Source organism: Mesoplodon densirostris, chromosome 9, assembly GCF_025265405.1.
Source record: "Mesoplodon densirostris isolate mMesDen1 chromosome 9, mMesDen1 primary haplotype, whole genome shotgun sequence".
NCBI lineage: Eukaryota > Metazoa > Chordata > Mammalia > Artiodactyla > Ziphiidae > Mesoplodon > Mesoplodon densirostris.
The window spans coordinates 14,494,792-14,514,690 of record NC_082669.1 but is presented as its reverse complement, the minus strand read 5'-3'; the positions used below and the strand labels follow the sequence as shown (position 1 = coordinate 14,514,690).

The 19,899-nt window shown below is 35.0% G+C and overlaps 1 protein-coding gene across 3 annotated transcripts in view; it reads left to right on the top strand.

Moving 5' to 3' along the window:
• Nucleotides 1–19,899, top strand: part of PTPN12 (protein tyrosine phosphatase non-receptor type 12) — a 91,619-nt gene that overhangs the window by 32,500 nt on the left and 39,220 nt on the right. For all 3 annotated transcript variants that reach the window (XM_060107489.1, XM_060107490.1, XM_060107491.1), the window contains 5 exons: nt 998–1,106; nt 12,740–12,816; nt 15,111–15,206; nt 16,001–16,039; nt 18,734–18,805. In XM_060107489.1, coding sequence (XP_059963472.1) covers nt 998–1,106; nt 12,740–12,816; nt 15,111–15,206; nt 16,001–16,039; nt 18,734–18,805 — 393 coding nt within the window. The remainder of the gene's footprint in view (nt 1–997; nt 1,107–12,739; nt 12,817–15,110; nt 15,207–16,000; nt 16,040–18,733; nt 18,806–19,899) is intronic.

Here is a 19,899-nt window from a genome sequence, read left to right as displayed (position 1 = left end):
CATGTGTAAGGGTCTATTTTAAGATTATTTCAAGTGTTGTATGTTAAAGTATGTCAATGTAAGAGTAAGTTAAGGATCTTGAATTAAATTTCTATCTGTGATTTTTTAAAAATATAGACATAATATTCTTAGTTGCTTAAATATTAGCATCCCAAGGAACAGAAATAAAATGGTGAAAAAGTTAAACATTACCAGATTTCTTTTTCATTTGTATTTAATAATTTTATTGAATAGTAAAACTAGAATGCCTTCAATATGTCTTTAAGCCTGGAAGAAAGCAGGCTCCTTTGAAATTAAATTTCAGCAATGTAGTTGAGTAGTGAATTTAAACAATTCACAATGCTGACTTTCAGTGCTTCTGAAAGCAGGAAGTGTATTACTGACATGCAGAAATATTCCAGCCCAAAGAACATCCCTACCGCCATATGTGGTAAGAATTTGTCACTAACTCACAAACCACTTCTGTAATGCAGTGAATAAGCAGAATTGGTCTTTGTTAGACATTTCCAATTCAATGTCAAAGAACTTTGTTTTGCAGTGTCTTATAAGTAATTATTAGCTTATGCCTTGGAAGGACGCTTGCATATCATGGGTGCTCAAGGTTTATTGAGAGAAGAAATCAAGAAACTTGTACATAATCTTTTAGGCATGATTTTCAAATTTGCTTTTTGAGACCCTGAGTTAAATATTCTGATTCAGTGTATTAATGATGTATTTAAATAAAATTACTTTTATTCTAGTGTCCCCCCCCTTTCTGTTTTTTACTACTCTTTGGAGTATTAATCTTATGTTTGCACTTACGCTAAAAATGAAATTATCTTAGGGTTAGTTATAAAGGGGTAGGGAGATACTGTGAAATTGGAAAAACAAGAAAATGAGTTGTGAGGAATCAGGGTTAGCAAAGTTCAATGAAGAGCTATTTATCATTAAAATTTTCATTAAAATTTTGAAATACTGATGTTTTTCTGAACTTGAATTTTCTTTTTTTGATTTTAAGCGACTAAGAAGATTGTCAACCAAGTATAGAACAGAAAAGATTTATCCTACAGCCACTGGAGAAAAAGAAGAAAATGTTAAAAAGAACAGATATAAGGACATACTGCCATGTAAGTTTGAAATGCCATTAATGGAACAAATGGAAATGCTAATTAGCAGTTTTATAGCCTAAACTAGCTTTATTCTAAATAAATAAATGATAATAATTTGTGATTGTGCTTGTCTTTCCTTCTGATAATAGTTTTGTTGTTGTAGTTGTTTTATTGTTTAATTTTTCTTTAAGCATCACAATTACTCTGATACTAACTTTTAAATACTGAAAAATCCAAGTAAAAATACCTTTTGTGGAATCCCTGTTCAAAGAAGTTATTTTGTTAAAATAAAATAATACAGACAATTCAATAAATATAATTGAATACATTTTGTAAAATGCTAAAAATATTAACTCTTACCTATTGTCTATTAACAATAAGAACCTTAATTGATTAATTATGCATTAAAAATGAACCATAAGATGATTCATGCCTGTGTGTCTGCTGTTCTCAGTAGTCTAAATACGATCTCTGAGGGCATCTCTGAGGGCATGCCTAAGACTGATAGCATCATATTCTAATAACGATAATATAATTATATTCTTAAATAGCATAGTTTTCTAGCAAAATACCTTTACCTCTAAAAGCATGGATACATAAGGGTCCCCATTTTATAAAGTAAAAATTTATATCATACCTGCTATCTGTTAAAGCTACCAGTAGTCTTTCTCTTTTCCTTCAAGTATCTTGAAATATACACATTCCATGGCATTCTTTTTTCTCCATTCATCCTTTTTTCCCTAGCTTTACTGAGGTACAGTTGACAAAATGTCATTCATTCCTAAAGCTTCTTCTTCTAAAATGTCCTTGATAAATTTCCCAGTGACTTTAATTGCCATATTTGGTAGTCTTTTTTTAGTGCTTATTCCTTTCTGTTAACTATTTTGATGTCATTGACCAGCCCCTATTTTTGAAATTTTCTTCTTCCTTAATATCCCTTTTCAAATCGCCTCCTCTCTCTGTCTCCTTCCCTCTCTTTCTTACTGTCTTCTCTGCATAAATGTAATCCTTCATCTTTCTGTTGTTCAGCTTTACTCTCAGCTGTGGGATCTGTGAGTGGCTGGTAGTAGCAAAATTATTACAAAGCGTCAGCATAGCATAATGGTGAAGAGTTCTGACTCTGGAAGTTCATATCCTGGTTCTGTCACTTGCTATCTATGACTTTGGACTCATCCTCTCTGTGCCTTTGTTTCTTCATCTTCGAAATGGAGATTAAAATAATAATACTTTTAAAGATTATTTTGTGCATGTAAAATGCTTACAATTATCCCTAGTATATAGTAACCACTCATTAAGCTTTTGGAAAATATACTCTACTTTTCTTACCAGTCCACTTCAGAATAGTGAATAGTATAGGTTTCTGGACAGTGTTTTTTTAAATTAAGCAATATAATCTTGAGATACTCTTACTGTGCTCTGGAATTAATGCACATACTCTTAAAGAGACAGTTTCTCTACCTTCTTTTTCTATCATCTGGGGAAATGAATCTCAAACAGCTTCAGGTTTCTGTTTTCATATGTTGTGTTTCATTCATTAATTTTATAAAAAACTTTGAGCATATACTATGTGCTGCAGATACAGCAGGAAACAAACTGACAGAATTCCCTGGCCCCGTGGAGCTTATATTCTAGTCAAGGTGATGGACAATTAATTCAAATAACATATTATGTTCTCTCATAGTAATTAGTGCTATTGAGAATAATACAGTAGGAGGTACATAGAGAAAGTTGAGAATAGAAGGGGGAAGCTTTGTGATTTTAAATAGAGATAGAGGGGGAAGGTCAATGGTATGCCGTTCAACTGCCCCTCTGAAAAATAAAAGCCTTGGTTTGTATTGCTTGCCAATTTCCATAGTAAATGGACTATTTACCATAATATCACAACAAAACTATGAGGTAGGTACTATTATATGCCATTTTGCAGATGAAAAACTGAGACAGAGAGAGGTTAAATACCTTGTCACACAGCTAATAGGGTGGTGAGAAGTTAAACCCAGGCAGTTTGTACCCAGAGCATTGGTTTTCAACTGCAGTGATTTTGCTGCTGAAGGGACATTTAGCAATGTCCGGATGTGGTTTGGTTGTCACAACTAGGCTGTGGAGTGAGCAGGCTGCTACTGGCATCTAGTGGGTAGAGGACAGGGATGCTATTGCATTATCCTACAACACAGAGGCTTCAGCCTCCCCGCAGCAAAGAATTATCCAAGGCCAAAATATCAGTAGTGCTGAGGCTGAGAAACCTTGCCCTAGAGCCTGAGCTCTTAATGACAGTGCTATAGGCAGAGTAGCAGTGCCTTTTTCCCTTTAAGTTATTTAAGGTTTGATAAGTCAGTTTCCGATAAATTTCTAGTCATTTTAATTTGGAAAACTATATTGAAAGTAATAGTATTTAGAGATAATGTTTTCTTACTATCATAAGAATAATGTAAATTGTCAATTTCCTTTGAGTATTTAGCATGTCCAGTGCTTGCAGGTACGGTATATTTTTAAAAACAGCTTTGTTGAGGTATAATTTACATACCATAAAATTTACCCATTTTAAGAAAAGGGAACTTGTGTACACTGTTGATGGGAATGTAAATTGGTGCAACCACTGTGGAAAACAATATGGAGCTTTCCCAAAAAACAAAAAATAGAACTACCATATGACCCAGCAATTCCGCTTCTGGGTATATATCCACAAAAAACAAAAACACTAATTTGAAGAGATACAAGCACCCCAATATTCATAGCAGCATTATTTACAATTGCCAAGATACGGAAGCAACCTAAGTGTCCATCAACAGATGAATGGATAAAGAGGTATTTTAAATATAGATACAGATATAGCGGAATACTACTGAACTATGAAAAAGAAGGAAATTTTGCCATTTGCAGCGACATGGATGGACTTGGAGGGCGTTATGCTAAGTGAAATAAGTCAGACAAAGACAAATACTGTATGGTATCACTTATATGTGGAATTAAAAAAATACAACAAACTAGTGAATCTAACAGAAAAGAAGCAGGCTCACAGATATAGTGAATAAACTAGTGGCTACGGGGAGTGGGTGTGGCAATATGGGGGCGGGGGTGGGAAGGATAAACTATTGGTGTACGATATGCTCAAGGATGTATTATACAACATGGGGAATATAGCCAATATTTTGTAATAACTATAAATGGAAAGCAATCTTTAAAAAAAGTTTATAGAGGGCTTCCCTGGTGGCGCAGTGGTTGAGAGTCCGCCTGCCGATGCAGGGGACACGGGTTCGTGCCCCGGTCCGGGAAGATCCCACATGCCGCGGAGCAGCTAGGCCCATGAGCCATGGCCGCTGAGCCTGCGCGTCTGGCGCCTGTGCTCTGCAACAGGAGAGGCCACAACAGTGAGAGGCCCACGTACTGCAAAAAAAAAAAAAGTTTATAGAGTTGTACAATCAACACAATATAGTTTTAGAATATTTCCATCACACCAAAAAGGTCACTTATGCCAGTTTGTAATCTTCAGCCCCAGACAACCACTGATCTGCTTTCCATCTCTAGATTTTCCTTTCCTGAAAATCTCATATAAATGTAATCATACAATATGTAGTCTTTTGTGTCTGGCTTTTTTCACTTAGCATGTTTTTCAGATTCATCCATGTTGTATAATAGTACGTAGTTCATTCCTTTTTGTTGTTCACTAGTATTCCATTGTATGGCTATCACATTTTGTTTATCCATTCAGTAGTTGAGGAACATTATAAATAATGCTGCTAAGAACATTTCTAGGTAAATCTTTGTATGGACATATGGTTTTATTTTTCTTGGGTAGATACTTAGGAATGGAATTTCTGGGTCTGTGGAAGCTTATGTTTATTTTTTTAAATTATTTTTTGAAATTAATTAATTGATTGATTTTATTTGGTTGCCCTGGGTCTATTTGGTCTTAGTTATGGCTCGCCGGCTCCTTAGTTGTGACATGCGAACTCTTAGTTGGGGCATGCATGTGGGATCTAGTTCCCTGACCAGGGATCGAACCCTGGCCCCCTGCATTAGGAACACGGGGTCTTAACCACTGTGCCTCCAGGGAAGTCTCAGAAGCTTATGTTTAACATTTTAAGGGACTCTTAAATTGTTTTTCAAAGTAGCTGTGTACCATTTTACACCAGCAGTGTATGAGGGTTCTAGTTTCTCTACATCCTTGCTAACACTTGTTATTGACAGTCTTTTTGATTATAATTATTCTAGTGGTTATGTAGAGGTATCTCTACACATCCACTAGAATAATAGAGGTATCTCCTTATGGTTCCAATTTGCATTTCCCTAATGACTAATGATGTTGAGCATTTTTTCTTGTTCTGTTAGCCACTGTATACTGTCTTTGGTGAACAGTCTCTTCAAATCATTTGTAGTTTTTGAAAATTGATTTTTTATAAAATTATAAAAGTTTATAACTTTCATAAAAGTTATAAAGTTTTATAAAGTTGAGTTATAAAAGTTTTTTACATACCCTAGAAACAAGTTTTTTTTCAGATATTATGATTTGCAAATTTTTTTCCCAGTTTCTAGCTTGTCTTTTCTTAATGGTGCTTTTTAAAGTGTGCAAGCTTTTAATTTTCATGAAGTCCAGTTTATCAGTTTTTTTTTTTTTTTTTTTTTTTTTTTTTTTGTGGTACGCGGGCCTCTCACTGCTGTGACCTCTCCCGTTGTGGAGCACAGGCTCCAGACTCGCAGGCTCTGAGGCATGTGGGATCTTCCCGGACCGGGGCACGAACCCGTTTCCCCTGCATCGGCAGGCGGACTCTCAACCACTGCGCCACCAGGGAAGCCCACAGTTTATCAGTTTTATGGATCATGTTTTTGATATTCAATCCAAGAACTCTTTGCCTAATCCAAACTCAGAAAGATTTTCTCTTATGTTTTCTTATTTCATTCCTAGAAGTATTATAGTTTTAGCTCCTACATTTAAGTCTATAATTCATTTTGAGTTAATTTTTTTTTTTTTTTTTCTTTTTGCGGTATGCGGGCCTCTCACTGTCGTGGCCTCTCCCGTTGCGGAGCACAGGCTCCGGACGCGCAGGCCCAGCGGCCATGGCTCACGGGCCCAGCCGCTCCGCGGCACATGAGATCCTCCCAGATCGGGGCACGAACCCGTATCCCCTGCATCGGCAGGCGGACTCTCAACCACTGCGCCACCAGGGAGGCCCTTTGAGTTAATTTTTAATATGGTATGAGGTAAGGGTCTAAAATAATCTTTGAGCATGTGCCATTGTTCCAGCACTATTTGTTGAACATTATCCGTTCTCCATTGGATTGCCTTCTTTCCTTTGTTGGAAATCATCTGACTGTAAATGTAAGGGTTTATTTCTGGACCCTTAATTCTATTTCATTGACTTATTCTTCAGCCAATATCACACTGTCTTGATCATTATAGCTTTATAGTAAGTTTTAAAAGCAAGAAGTGTTAAGTTCTCTGTGTTCTTATTTTTAAAAAATTGGTTTGGTTCTTCTGAGTCCTTTGCATTTCCATATAAATTGTGAGATAAGCTTGTCAATTTCTGCAAAAAATCCTACTGGAATTTTGATAAGAGTTGTGATGAATCTGTGGATCAATTTAGGGAGAATTGCCATCTTAAACCATATTGACTCTTCCAATCTAAGTGTCCATCAACAGATGAATGGATAAAGAAGGTGTGAAATATATATATAGAATGTCTCTCTCCATTTAGATCTTCTTTATTTCTCTCAGCAATGTTTTACGGTTTTCAGTGTACAAGTCTTGTATTTCTTTTTAAAAAGTCTTTATGCTATTGTGAATGGAATTATTTTAATTGTATTTTCAAGTTCTTTATTACTAGTATATAGAAATACAATTTACACATTTGCATGTTGATTTTTTTTTAATCCACTGACCTCCCTGGACTCATTTAATATTTAGTTTAGTATTTTTTTGTGAAAACTAGGATTTTTTACATATCAGAATCTTGTGATTTGCAACTAATGACCGTTTTACTACTCCCTTTCCAATCTGAGTGTCTTCTTTGCCTTATTGCTCTGGCTAGAACCTCTAGTATAATGTTAACTTGAAGTGGCAAGAGCAGACATCCTTGCTTTTGATCCACTAAAAGTAATTTCCTCACTATTCAGAGATCACTTAGTTTTTTCTCAAGCCATCTTGGAGATTTGGTTTATTTTATGGTAGAACACTGAGGCTAGTCCTATAATTAAGAAATTTCTAGATACTCTTGTGTCAAGGATGACCTGTGCTTTTGTCTGTTGAAAAGGGCTCGAACTGAGTTGGCTAGCCTTTAGAAGTGATGGATCAGTGTGTTCTGCCTATCCCAATATTAATTATGGAGATCCTTTTATTTCTCAGACCTAGGATTTATCAATAGGTGTGTGTTTGCTTGGAGGTGACAATATATATTTTTGTTGTTGCAATAGGTGTTGATGTTTGTTTGAGCAAAAAATGTTGCTACTTTAAAGAGCCTCTTGTGTAGCGAATATTGGTTTTATCTATTTGGAATTGGGCTCTTGGGAGATTGTAGAGGCAGTCTGCAAAACCATGGAGAGGAATGATTGTTTTCATTTCTTTAATATTCTTTAAATTATTTCTATTCATGTTTATGCTTAATAACAGCACCAGTGAAGAATATTAAAGTATGCATTATGTGTTATACACAGCATAATACTGATTTTAAAATTCTCAGTAATGTACTATGATTGGGACTTGCCTCGCAGTCCAGTGGTTAAGACTCCGTGCTCCCAGTGCCCGGGGCCCAGGTTCAGTCGCTGGGAACCCTGGTTGGGGAACTAAGATCCCACATACCACAACCAAGCCCGCGGCAACAAAGCCCCAGCGCAGCCTAAATAAATAAATAAATAAATAGGTCGGGGGGGGGGAACTAAGATCCCACATACCACAATTAAGCCCACGCTGCAACAAAGACCCAGTGCAGCCTAATAAATAAATAAATAAATAAATAAATAAAAATTTAAAAAATTATAAAATATATATATATACTATGATCCTATAGTATGAAGTAGTGACTACAAAATTTGCCTGTGCTTTAGAGTTTTTAAAAAAGCCATTTCTTCTTTAAAAATTTTTATTGAAGCATAGTTGATTTACAATGTTGTGTTAATTTTTGCTGTACAGCAAAGTCATTCAGTTATATATTCTTTTCCATATTCCTTTCCATTATGGCTTATCACAGGATATTGAATACAGTTTCCTGTTCTATACAGTAGGACCTTGTTTATCCATCCTATATGTAATAGTTGGTATCTGCTAATCCCAAACTCCCAATCCTTCTCTCCCCCCGCCACCCTCCCCCTTGGCAACCACAAGTCTGTTACCTATTTCTGTGAGTCTGTTTCTGTTTCATCGATATGTTCATTTGTGGCGTATTTTAGATTCCACATATAAGTGATATCATATGGTATTTGTCTTTCTCTTTCTGACTGACTTTACTTCGTATGAGAATCTCTAGGTCCATCCATGTTGCTGCATGCAAAGGGCTTTATTTCGTTTTTAAAAAAAGCCATTTCTGTGCCCCATCTTGAACTGACTGAATCAAACTTACTGCAGAATATGCAACTCGGAAATCTTGCATTTTAATTTGCTTTTCCCAGTCCCCAGCTGCTGTATGATTAGCCATAGGTGAAATAAGATTGGCAAAATACTGATAATTATTGAAGTTGGGTAATGGATAGATGGGGATTCATTATACTATCATATTTTTGTATATGCATAAAATTTTCCATCACAGAAAATTAAAAAAATATTCCCAGCTTGCATGTAGCAAGCACCTTGGCACAAGTCTTGACTATCATTTGGGAGCCACTGTTCTCATTTGGATTCACAATCCCCAAAACATTTACTAAGAATCCAGTGGTAAACCAACTATTGTACAAAGTCTCTGGCTTTGAGATACTTTGAATAGAGGCTAACATGCCACATGAATAAGGGTAATTAGGTGGGACCCATCATTACTGGCAAACATGGTTGAGAGGAAGCTTCATATAGTTACTTAACTGTCATTGTCCTAACTACTCAATTATTCTATTGTCATTTGCCCAAAGCATAGGATTTTTTATATGTATATTTCTTATCCCAAATGGCTTTTAAAAAAGACATGTAGGATGGAATGAAATAAGAAACAAAGCATTGATAAACATGTAAACATTCTCTTTCCTGGAAACATGGTAAGGAGATACATAATTTTTTTTTTTTTTTTTTTTTTTTTTTTTTTTTTTTTGTGGTATGTGGGCCTCTCACTGTTGTGGCCTCTCCCGTTGCGGAGCACAGGCTCCGGACGCACAGGCTCAACGGCCCTGGCTCACGGGCCCAACTGCTCCGCGGCATGTGGGATCTTCCCAGACCGGGGCACGAACCCGTGTCCCCTGCATCGGCAGGTGGACTCTCAACCACTGCACCACCAGGGAAGCCCCATAATTTTAATTGGAAGCTACTATGTCTTTCTTATATATCTCTTCCTACAAATTTCCAAAGAAAATTTCACCAAAAATAAATAAATGAAATCAGCAGAACTGGGCCATTGTACTAATGTGTAAAATTCGGGTCATTGGCAAATAAATTAGTTATTCATTAGTTTTCCTTTTAAAAAGTTTGCTAAGAAGTTTATTTGTATTTGTTACCATTTCTGTATGTCTTTTTGTATTTTAATTGCCTTTAATAGTCATTGTCCCTGGATTAGAAAGGACCAAAATGATAGAGGCGTGTTACATGTTATGGCCCTTTCTAATCTAGAGACCATGAATCTTAGATAATCCTACTACTTTAGGGTTTCATAGGCTCAAAGTATGTCCCCAAATATTTATTTACTACAAAGGGAAAGATAGTAACTTCACAGTGGAGACACCAGCTGACACCAAATTAACCAAGACCAAGGTTAACCTCACAAGTAACATGACATATTGACATCATGATCCCCTTGGTGTGTCTTCTCACTGAGGACACATGATTGTTCTCTGCTGTTCTGGACAAAATGCATAACCTCATTCCAATCATAAGAAAAATATCAGTCAAAGGAACTTTTATAGATTGGAAGAGACTTAGGAGAAATAATAACAAAGTGTATAGTGGGATCCTGGCAAGAAAAAAAGATACTTTTTTTTAACTGGTAAAATTTGTTTACAGTCTGTTGTTTAATTAATAGTATTGTAACAATATTAGTTTTCTCATTTTGATAACTGTGCTATGGTTATGTAAGTAAGATGTTAACATTAAGGGAAGATGAGTGAGGGATGTATGAGAATTCTCTATACTATTTTTGTAATTTTTCTGTAAATCTAAAATTAGTTCTAAATGAAAAGTTTTTAAAAATCTATCTGCACTACCTATGACCAAGGGCTGATTTTTCTCTCTTTACATAGATTTCATATAAATCAGCAGGAAAACATAGACATATGGGGATAATGTTCAGAGGGTATAAACAAGCAGCTTTGGTAAAAGAAATACAAACAACTATATGAAAATATGCAACCATTTGCATAATTCAAGAGATGCAGGTCTGATGTCTTATTTTTTAGATTGTCAGCTATTAAAATATATGATAACACCCAGTTAGTTACTCTTACTAATAACACTTGCATAAGTTGGTATATACCTTTTAGAGGGCAAGTAGCAATTCCTCTGTTAGGAACTTATTACCCTCTGGTACTGCCGGTAACAGATCCAAGTACTGCGTGTTCATTGTAGTAGTGTGTCTAGTAAGAAAAAATGGCCCATCAGTAGTGTAGCTAGTTAGATAAATAATGAAACGTCCATATAACATTAAAAAAGAGTAAGGTGATCTGTTTTTGCTCTGGGAAGAGTTCTAGGATATATTGCTAACTGAAAAGTAACAAGGTTCAGAACAACATGTTTAGTATGATTGTATTTGTCTGCTTTTTCAAAGTATATAGGTATATGCATAAAAATTTTGGAATGAAAAAGGAACTTTAATAGTGTCTTTTTTGGAAAAGAGAGAGCCCTGGAATTCAAGAACAGGGGCAGTTCACTTTTCATCTTGTATCTTTTTTTTTTTTTTTTTTTTCCTTTTTTTTTTTTTTTTTTTGTGGTATGCGGGCCTCTCACTGTTGTGGCCTCCCCCGTTGCGGAGCGCAGGCTCCGGACGCGCAGGCTCAGCGGCCATGGCTCATGGGCCCAGCCGCTCCGCGGCATATGGGATCCTCCCAGACCGGGGCACGAACCCGTATCCCCTGCATCGGCAGGCGGACTCTCAACCACTTGCGCCACCAGGGAGGCCCCTTTTTTTTTTTTTTTAATATTATTTATTTATTTATTTGGCTGTGCCAGGTCTTAGTCGCGGCACACAGGATCTTTAGTTGCGGCATGTGGGCTCTTAGTTGCGGCACGTGGGATCTAGTTCCCTGACCAGGGATCAAACCTGGGCCCCCTGCATTGGGAGCATGGATTCTTAACCACTGGACCACCAGGGAAGTCTCATCTTGTATCTTTCTTTAAGATCTAATTTTTAAAAATCATATTGATATTACCTTTATTTTAAAAATAAAAGTACATAATTTTATTAAATTAATAAAATTTATATTTTGAGACTTTCTTGTAAAGATTTTTTTTACCCTAAGTGGACATTACCTAATAATAAGTATCACTGGTGAAGTGCAGTATTGAGCACTTTTCATACATCATCTTAATTCATTTATTTGTCACAGTTTACTTAATTTTTCTAATTTCTTGTAAAATATGAAAGTTAGATTTCCTTACAAGAACTTTGGCAAATGTATTTATGTATAAATGGTTAGTGCTCATCACCTAGTATGCTTGTTAAAAACTGTAGATACTTAAACCTCAGACTCTTGTATAGTATATCTAGGACGATGCCCAGGAATTTGTATTTTAAAAGAGCTCCTGAGATTTATTCTGACTCCAACTTTAAAACACAGCTTTACAATCAGACTTCCGGTCAATATGATGTTAGAAATTAGCCTGCTGGTACCTAGAGTCAATTTTCATTCATTGTTTTTTTTTTTAAATTAATTAATTTATTTTTGGCTGCATTGGGTCTTTGTTGCTGCGCACGGGCTTTCTCTAGTTGTGGCAAGCCAGGGCTCCTCTTCGTTGCGGTGCACTGGCTTCTCATTCCCGAGGCTTCTCTTGTTGCGGAACACAGGCTCTAGGCGCATGAGCTTCAGTAGTTGTGGCGCACGGGCTTAGCAGTTGTGGCTCGTGGGTTCTAGAGCATAGGCTCAGTAGTTGTGGCACATGGGCTTCGTTGCTCTGCGGCATGTGGGATCTTCCCAGACGAGAGCTTGAACCTGTGTCCCCTGCATTGGCAGGCGGCTTCTTAACCACTGTGCCACCAGGGAAGTCCCATTCATTGTTTTTTTTTTTTGCGTTACGCGGGCCTCTCACTGTTGTGGCCTCTCCCATTGTGGAGCACAGGCTCCGGACGTGCAGGCTCAGCGGCCACGGCCCACGGGCCCAGCTGCTCCGCGGCATGTGGGATCCTCCCGGACCGGGGCACGAACCCGTGTCCCCCGCATCAGCAGGCGGACTCTCAACCACTGCGCCACCAGGGAAGCCCCAATTGTTTTCTAAAGTAAATAACTTTAGTTATTTATTTAATCTTGTTTATGGTTTGTTAGGAGAAAACCTGTTTGCCAATGGGATATAATTTATGAAATCCTTTTTTTTCTTGTAGTTGATCACAGCCGAGTTAAGTTGACTTTAAAGACTCCTTCTCAAGATTCAGACTATATCAATGCAAATTTTATTAAGGTATGTATTAACTTTAAGTATTAACTCTGCCATATTTGATGTCTTCCTACATACTAATTTTATTATAAGTTTTAAAATTGCCTAACATGATACCAACACTAAAAGGAGTAAAAATAAAAGCACAGCCATGACATATTTTTATGGGCTTTCCTTCTAGCTTCCTTATTCATAAAGAGTTTTGCTTGGTTTTATGATAGTGGAGATAAAGTTTTTCTATTTTTGTTTTTTCTTTTACATTGAAGACTTATAAACACCTTACTGATTGTTAAATCTTCTCATTTGTCCCCTTGAGTTTAGGTACACAAATGTACATGGTAATTTCTGTTGTTGAACCATATAGGTTGTTTCCAGATTTTCTTGATGGTAATATTGCAGTGAACATTGTTATTCTTTTTATTTATTTATTTATTTATTTATTTTATTTATTTTTAGCTGTGTTGGGTCTTCATTGTTGCCCATGGGTTTTCTCTAGTTGTGGCTACTCTGCGTTGCGGTGAGTGGGCTTCTCATTTCAGTGACTTCTCTTGTTGTGGAGCACGCGCTCTGGGCACACAGGCTCAGTAGTTGCGGTGTGCGGGCTCTAGAGCACAGGCTCAGTAGTTGTGGCTTGCGGGCTCTAGAGCGCAGGCTCAGTAGTTGTGGTACATGGGCTTAGTTGCTCCATGGCATGTGGGATCTTCCTGGACCAGGGCTTGAACCTGTGTCCCTTGCATTAGGCAGGCGTATTCTTAACCACTGTACCACCAGGGACGCCCTGAATATTGTTATTCTTTTGAATAATTTCTTAGAATAAATTACCAGGGCTGGAATTACTGGGTAATACTGATTTAAAATTACAGAATATAAACTTAGATTAAAAACTTTTGGCAATTGTCACTATGTTTCAAGTGACAGCTGAAATGCAAGATTAAATATAGTCTTTGTAGATAACCTTTTTTGATCAAAAGCAGTCAAGTTTTTTACATATTTATCAGCAGAGAGAGAGAGATTCAAACTGCCACTTGAGTAAATAAAAGACTGTTTTGTTCTGTTAGTTATTCTGTGCTTTTGAATCTTTCTAGTTATATGGCAGTATAATTTCAATTATTTTATATATGGTATTTATACATTTTTAAGGGTTCTTTTTCTTTTTTTAATTTTTAAAAAAATTTATTTATTTAATTTATTTATTTTTGGCTGTGTTGGGTCTTCGTTGCTGCGCGGGCTTTCTCTAGTTGCGGCGAGTGGGGCTACTCTTCATTGTGATGCACGGGCTTCTCATTACAGTGGCTTCTCTTGTTGTGGAGCATGGGCTCTAGGTGCTCGGGCTTCAGTAGTTGTGGCGTGCAGGTTCAGTAGTTGTGGCTCGCAGGCTCTAGAGCGTAGGCTCAGTAGTTGTGGCACACTGGCTTAGTTGTTCCACGGCATGTGGGATCTTCCCGGACCAGGGCTCGAACCCATGTCCCCTGCACTGGCAGGCAGATTCTTAACCACTGCGCCACCAGGGAAGCCCCTATATATATCTTAATATAATATTTTGTTGAGAAACATATTAAGGTGGTAAGAGTTATATGGTAAAATTAATATCTATGTCAACATTGAACAGTCATGGTTTCAAATAAAAACTGTTTTTACTAAAAAGTCAATTTTACTACAGTTATGGCAAAACACAAAACTAATAGGTTAAACAAAAATTAACACGTAGGTAGTTCGTTCTTTCAGATACTATTGATGTTTATGTTCTTTTATAAGGACATCTGTTAAAAGTTCTAGTTTTTAATTGCACTTAATAACACTGACCCACTGTATGATTCAATTATGTGCTGGTTTAGTATTTTAGTCCACTATTTTGTTTGTATACTCTAATAATAAACCCAAGAATATATCATAGTAGGTGCTTAAAAAACTTTAAGTTGAATAAGTTACTAAAGGCAGTTATGGAAGAATCTAGGTAAGAAAGAACTGTTAGCTAGTTTCAGTATTATCTTTTGGAATTGATGCATGCTTTTATGTTTCTGCTAGAGTTAGCTTTGTTGACTAGGTACTAAGACTTTTGTTTTTAATTCCTAGGTAACTAATAATTTTAAAATTAGCACAAGGAGGTTTAATTATGAATTCTGTGCACCATGTCTAATAATTACACAAAAGTAGTAACATTTCATCAGAAGCTGAAGTGAAATATATTTCGCCATTATTTGGGAATGGTTTAGGCAAAAACAGCAGTATTACTAATAAAATTTGAAAACTTAAAATTTATGTAAGGAAATATTTTTGTTAATCATAATAAATATGAAATTTGCTTTTAACCCTTTTAGGGTGTTTATGGGCCAAAAGCATATGTGGCAACCCAAGGACCTTTAGCAAATACAGTAATAGATTTTTGGAGGATGATATGGGAGTACAATGTTGTAGTAAGTATTACATGTAATGACATGACTTTTGAGCCATAATGATATGTTAATTATAGCTAATGTTTATTAAAAAGACAACAACTGATGGCTAGGATTTCTCATTAAATTTTGACAAACTTGTCGAAATATTTCAAGAATAGGGTGCGATAATACTTTGAATCTTGTCCTATGTCAGTACTAGTAAGACAACTACCAAATAAGATAGACTGGTAGATGAGTGGAGGGAGAGCTATGTGATAAAAACAATTATTGTGAAATGTTAATGGTAGAGAATAGATGTTGCCTATAGAGGGTTTACTGTAAAATTATTTCAACTTTGCTGTATGTTTGAAATATTACATTATAAAATGTTGGGATGGGTAAGCAAATGTAATAACCTTTATGATCAAAGACAGTTAAATACCTTCAACCTTAATAATTTTATTAAATGTATGTAAAGTATTGCTATTTTATTGGGTAAATATCCTGAATGCGTTATTTTAATATTATTTCAAAAGACAGAAGTAAGTCTATAGGCTTTAAAAAATTTAATTCAAATCAAATACATCATGTTATTTGAAGCCAAATTTAATTTGTTGATATTTAGTTAGTTAGCCCTTTACTTCAAAGGAATGATTTTGATCATTTCTTTAACTCATACTTTAATATTAAACCTACTTTTTTTTTTTTTGACAGGCCAGGCATACTTTTGCTCAGAATAAAAAATAATTCTTGAAATGTACATTTTATTGAAAAAACAAAATTGTGTTTAACTGATACATTCTTTATCTCATCCCACCCCCACTTCTTTTTAGATCATTGTAATGGCCTGTCGTGAATTTGAGATGGGAAGGGTATGTATAACTATTAACACTTAAAATAATTGTGGAGTATTCTTTTTATTACTTCATTTCTAGGAATATATATACCTGGTCTTTTATTATACTCTTAGCCCTAGTTTTTAAAATAGTTACTTCTTTTCTTTTTTTGTGTTCTGCAATTGCTTTTATTTCATCAAAAGGAGCCAAATAATCCCCAAGCACATCAACTTTTATATTTTATAAATACATTTAATAGATTTTGTACTGTTACTTAGTAGTCTTCAAATATTTAATGGTGGTGTAAGTAGAACACTTTTTATGGATTGAATAAAACTGAGAATAAAAATGAATTCAATAATTCTGATTAATTTTCATCAATTTACAGCTTGAATATTCTAATTTCTGTGTGCCAGTACCACTACATTTTTGTAATGTTATCTCCAAAGAGAAGAAAATTCCTTAATCTGAAATTTTTAACATTGGTAAAAACTCTGTCCATGTGAAATTAGTTTCAAAACCGTTGTGATCTCCTGCAACATCAATTCCTAAGTCTTCATTTTTAAGTGTGGGCTTCTATAAATGTGAGAAACAAATCAAACAAATTATGTGATGATTTGAAGTCTCCTTATACAAAGGTAGTTCATTAGTTAAAGTAAAAGTCATTTTTAAGTTGTAAAACTTATGAAAAGTTTCAGTAAAGGATATGTTGCATAAAACAAGATAATACATCTTTCAGTTATGTGAGATGTTATGATGTATAAATCATTGGAAAACTTTATTTTTACTAGTAATTTTTGTCATTCCGCCCAACCATATCATTTACAAATAGTGGAAGTATTAGCAATATTGGACAGAAAATGAACAGTCTAAGATTAGAAAATAAACAAACTGAGAAAGTAATTAAGTAATTGTAATTACAGTGCAAACTGTTAAGTAATTAAGTATTGTCAGTATGTACTTCAGTACCATTACTACTAATCAGTGGTGTTAGGAAATTTAAATTTCACCTTCCTAATTTTTTTACAGTTACTTTTAAGATTTAGGCTTTGTTTCTCTTCATTCTATTAATAAGCTCACACTGTATATCAGTAATAATACTTGAAAAATTAAGTTGTATTGCATGCAGAAATTTTTGAAGCTAATGTTTTTTTGATTCATGGTGTTTTGTTAGTAGTCAGTTTTGTTGTTTTGTCAGTTAGGGCTATGAATTTATTTGATAACCTTGACTTTGACTTAGAATGTGACCTAATGGAAAGAGCACAGGTAATAAAATCAAACAGACCTACACTTTACTAGCATTTGGAGCATGGTACATTGAACTGTCCCCTCTGAGCTTCAGCTTCCTCATCTCTGAAATGAATGATAAATTATTATAGATTATGTATATATGATGTTTAACATTATTTTTGGAATCAATTGTAATTAGTTCATACCTGAAATATAAGTACCAATATAATCATTACTCAGTTATTGCTCATCTGAATGAGGGGCATGTTAGTCACAAGCTTTCATTCTTACTAAGTTAATCTTCTATAAATCTGTTTTCTGTTTGAAGATGTTAAAACTTTCCTAGGCCAAACAGCAAGAAAAAAAAAACCCTTCAAAATAATTTAATTTTATCATTTTCTATAAACTTTACTGGGAAATGAAGTTTGTGGCTTTAAGGCTTCTAAAATATTAATAGTATTTACTCTAAGCTAAACTGGCACACTAGGCTGTTCTACTTTGTTGCCCTGAGAGCAGTATTGTCGCTTACAGTTAATTCTAGCCTATAGGTAACAATTCCACTTACTATATATGGAACTATGAGAATTTAATAAGAACTGATGTATTTCCCATGCCAAAGGTTTATTTTAAGCTAAATTGTCACTTAAAGGGTTTCATTTTATTGGGTCTTGGTAAAATTGCATCATTTCTTGCATCAGAATCACTGGGTCTTCTGTAAAGTTAGGCTTTCATTCACTTACCTAAGTTTCTAAAATGATGGGGCTTGATATTAGAAACCAATGAAAATTGAATAGTTTACTATTTCTATACCTGTTTAAAATGGGAAAGTAAAAGGGGAAACTGTTCGATTGCACTTTCTAGAATCTCAAAAGTGGATAGTTTAAATAATACATTATTCTTGTATGGCGTTCCACCAGTGGAACATTTGAAATAAACTTTTATTTAGTACTTGAAACAATCATATAAGATAAGGATTATTATTCCCATTTTTACAGGTAAAGGAACTAAAGGTCAACCAAACAGTAAAATTGCTACTTGCAAAATTCTTCGGATACCAAGTGGAGGGCTCTTTCCACGACGCCACAGATTTTACACTTAACAAGAATTCAGCCAGTTATTATAGGGATTGTCATTTTACAAGCATTAAAACTTGCCTGGCAACTTTTTATACTGAATGGACCTCCTTGTGCCAGGCACTTTTTTTTAAAGCAATTTTTCTTTTCTAGAGGAGGATCTTTGGAGTCTACTCTATATACCAAGCTGGTAGCAATGAACAGTTTATAAACTTATGTTAATAAGTTTCTTATGACTAATCTTCGAGAGGTCATGGTAGTCCACCTTTATGGTTAGTTGGGTAAGTCTGAGAGCTCCTAGTTCCTTGCCTGTTGATGGCAGTTTTTCTGTTTTCTGGGAAGGAAGAGCAACCTGAACACAAAATATTTGTTAAAGTTCAAGTAAAACAAATTATCAATTATTTACTAACTTTTTTTTGGAAAACAGAAAAAATGTGAGCGCTATTGGCCTTTGTATGGAGAAGACCCTATAACATTTGCACCATTTAAAATTTCTTGTGTAAGTATCTATTTTTATATACATTATTTAATCAGGTAATGAGTATGTTAGACTGATAATTAAATTATAATGTGGTATGAACCTGGTTTTATATAAGCCAAGCCTTCAATGTTTTCATGTAAATCTACACTTAATAAACAAATATTAATAATAATGTTTGTTTTTATACTGCTTTTAAATTAAGAAGCTTTGAGAATGACTTTTCATAAATGTATAATTTCCTTGTACCATATTATGTTAATTCTGTGTTAGTCTTTGTATATAAGTTGATCATAAGTGTTATGTATCTAAGAATAAACAAATAACTGCTTTGAGTGATCTATTTGAAAAGTGGTATAAAGTATTAGTTTCAAATTCAACAAATGAAAAGATCTTTGATGGCTGAAGTATAGTTTATTATGTTAATCTTTCATATCTTTGTTATTCTCCCCAGAATTGTTATAATTATGTACAAAGATGGGTTTGAGAACTTCCATCCTGAAAGTAGAGATTGATCTTTTATGGCAGAAAACTTGATATGAAACTTAAAATATATACCTATTTGATGAGCTGTGGAAGTGAATTAAATTCAAGTTCTAAAACTAACAACACAAATCTGAGAAAATGAATTAAAAAACAAAAGCAGTGAAGGAACAACAAAAAAGAAGTAAAATATAAGCTTTAGAATAGAACCAACAATTTGCTTAGGGTTACACATGAAGGTGTCTTTTTTAATCACTTGAAAGAAATATTGTCTTATTTACTCAACTCAAAATACGATGATTAAACATACATGAAAATTAAATAACTTCCCTGTATTAGTCACGGTTTTCCAGAGAAACAGAAGCAGTAGGATGTTTATATATATAGAGAAAGAGGTTTATCATAAGGAATTGGCTCACATAATTATGGAAGCCGGCAAGTACAAAATCTGCAGGGGAGGGTGGGCAAGCTGGAGACCCCCGAGGAGCTGATGCTTCGGTTTCACGCTGAGGAGCAGCAGCCTGGTGACCGAGAGCTGATAAAATAGTTCTAATCCGAAGGTGGGCAGGCTGAGACCCAGGCAAACTGATGTTCAGCTCCAGTCCAGAGACAGTCTGCTGTAGAACCAAGAA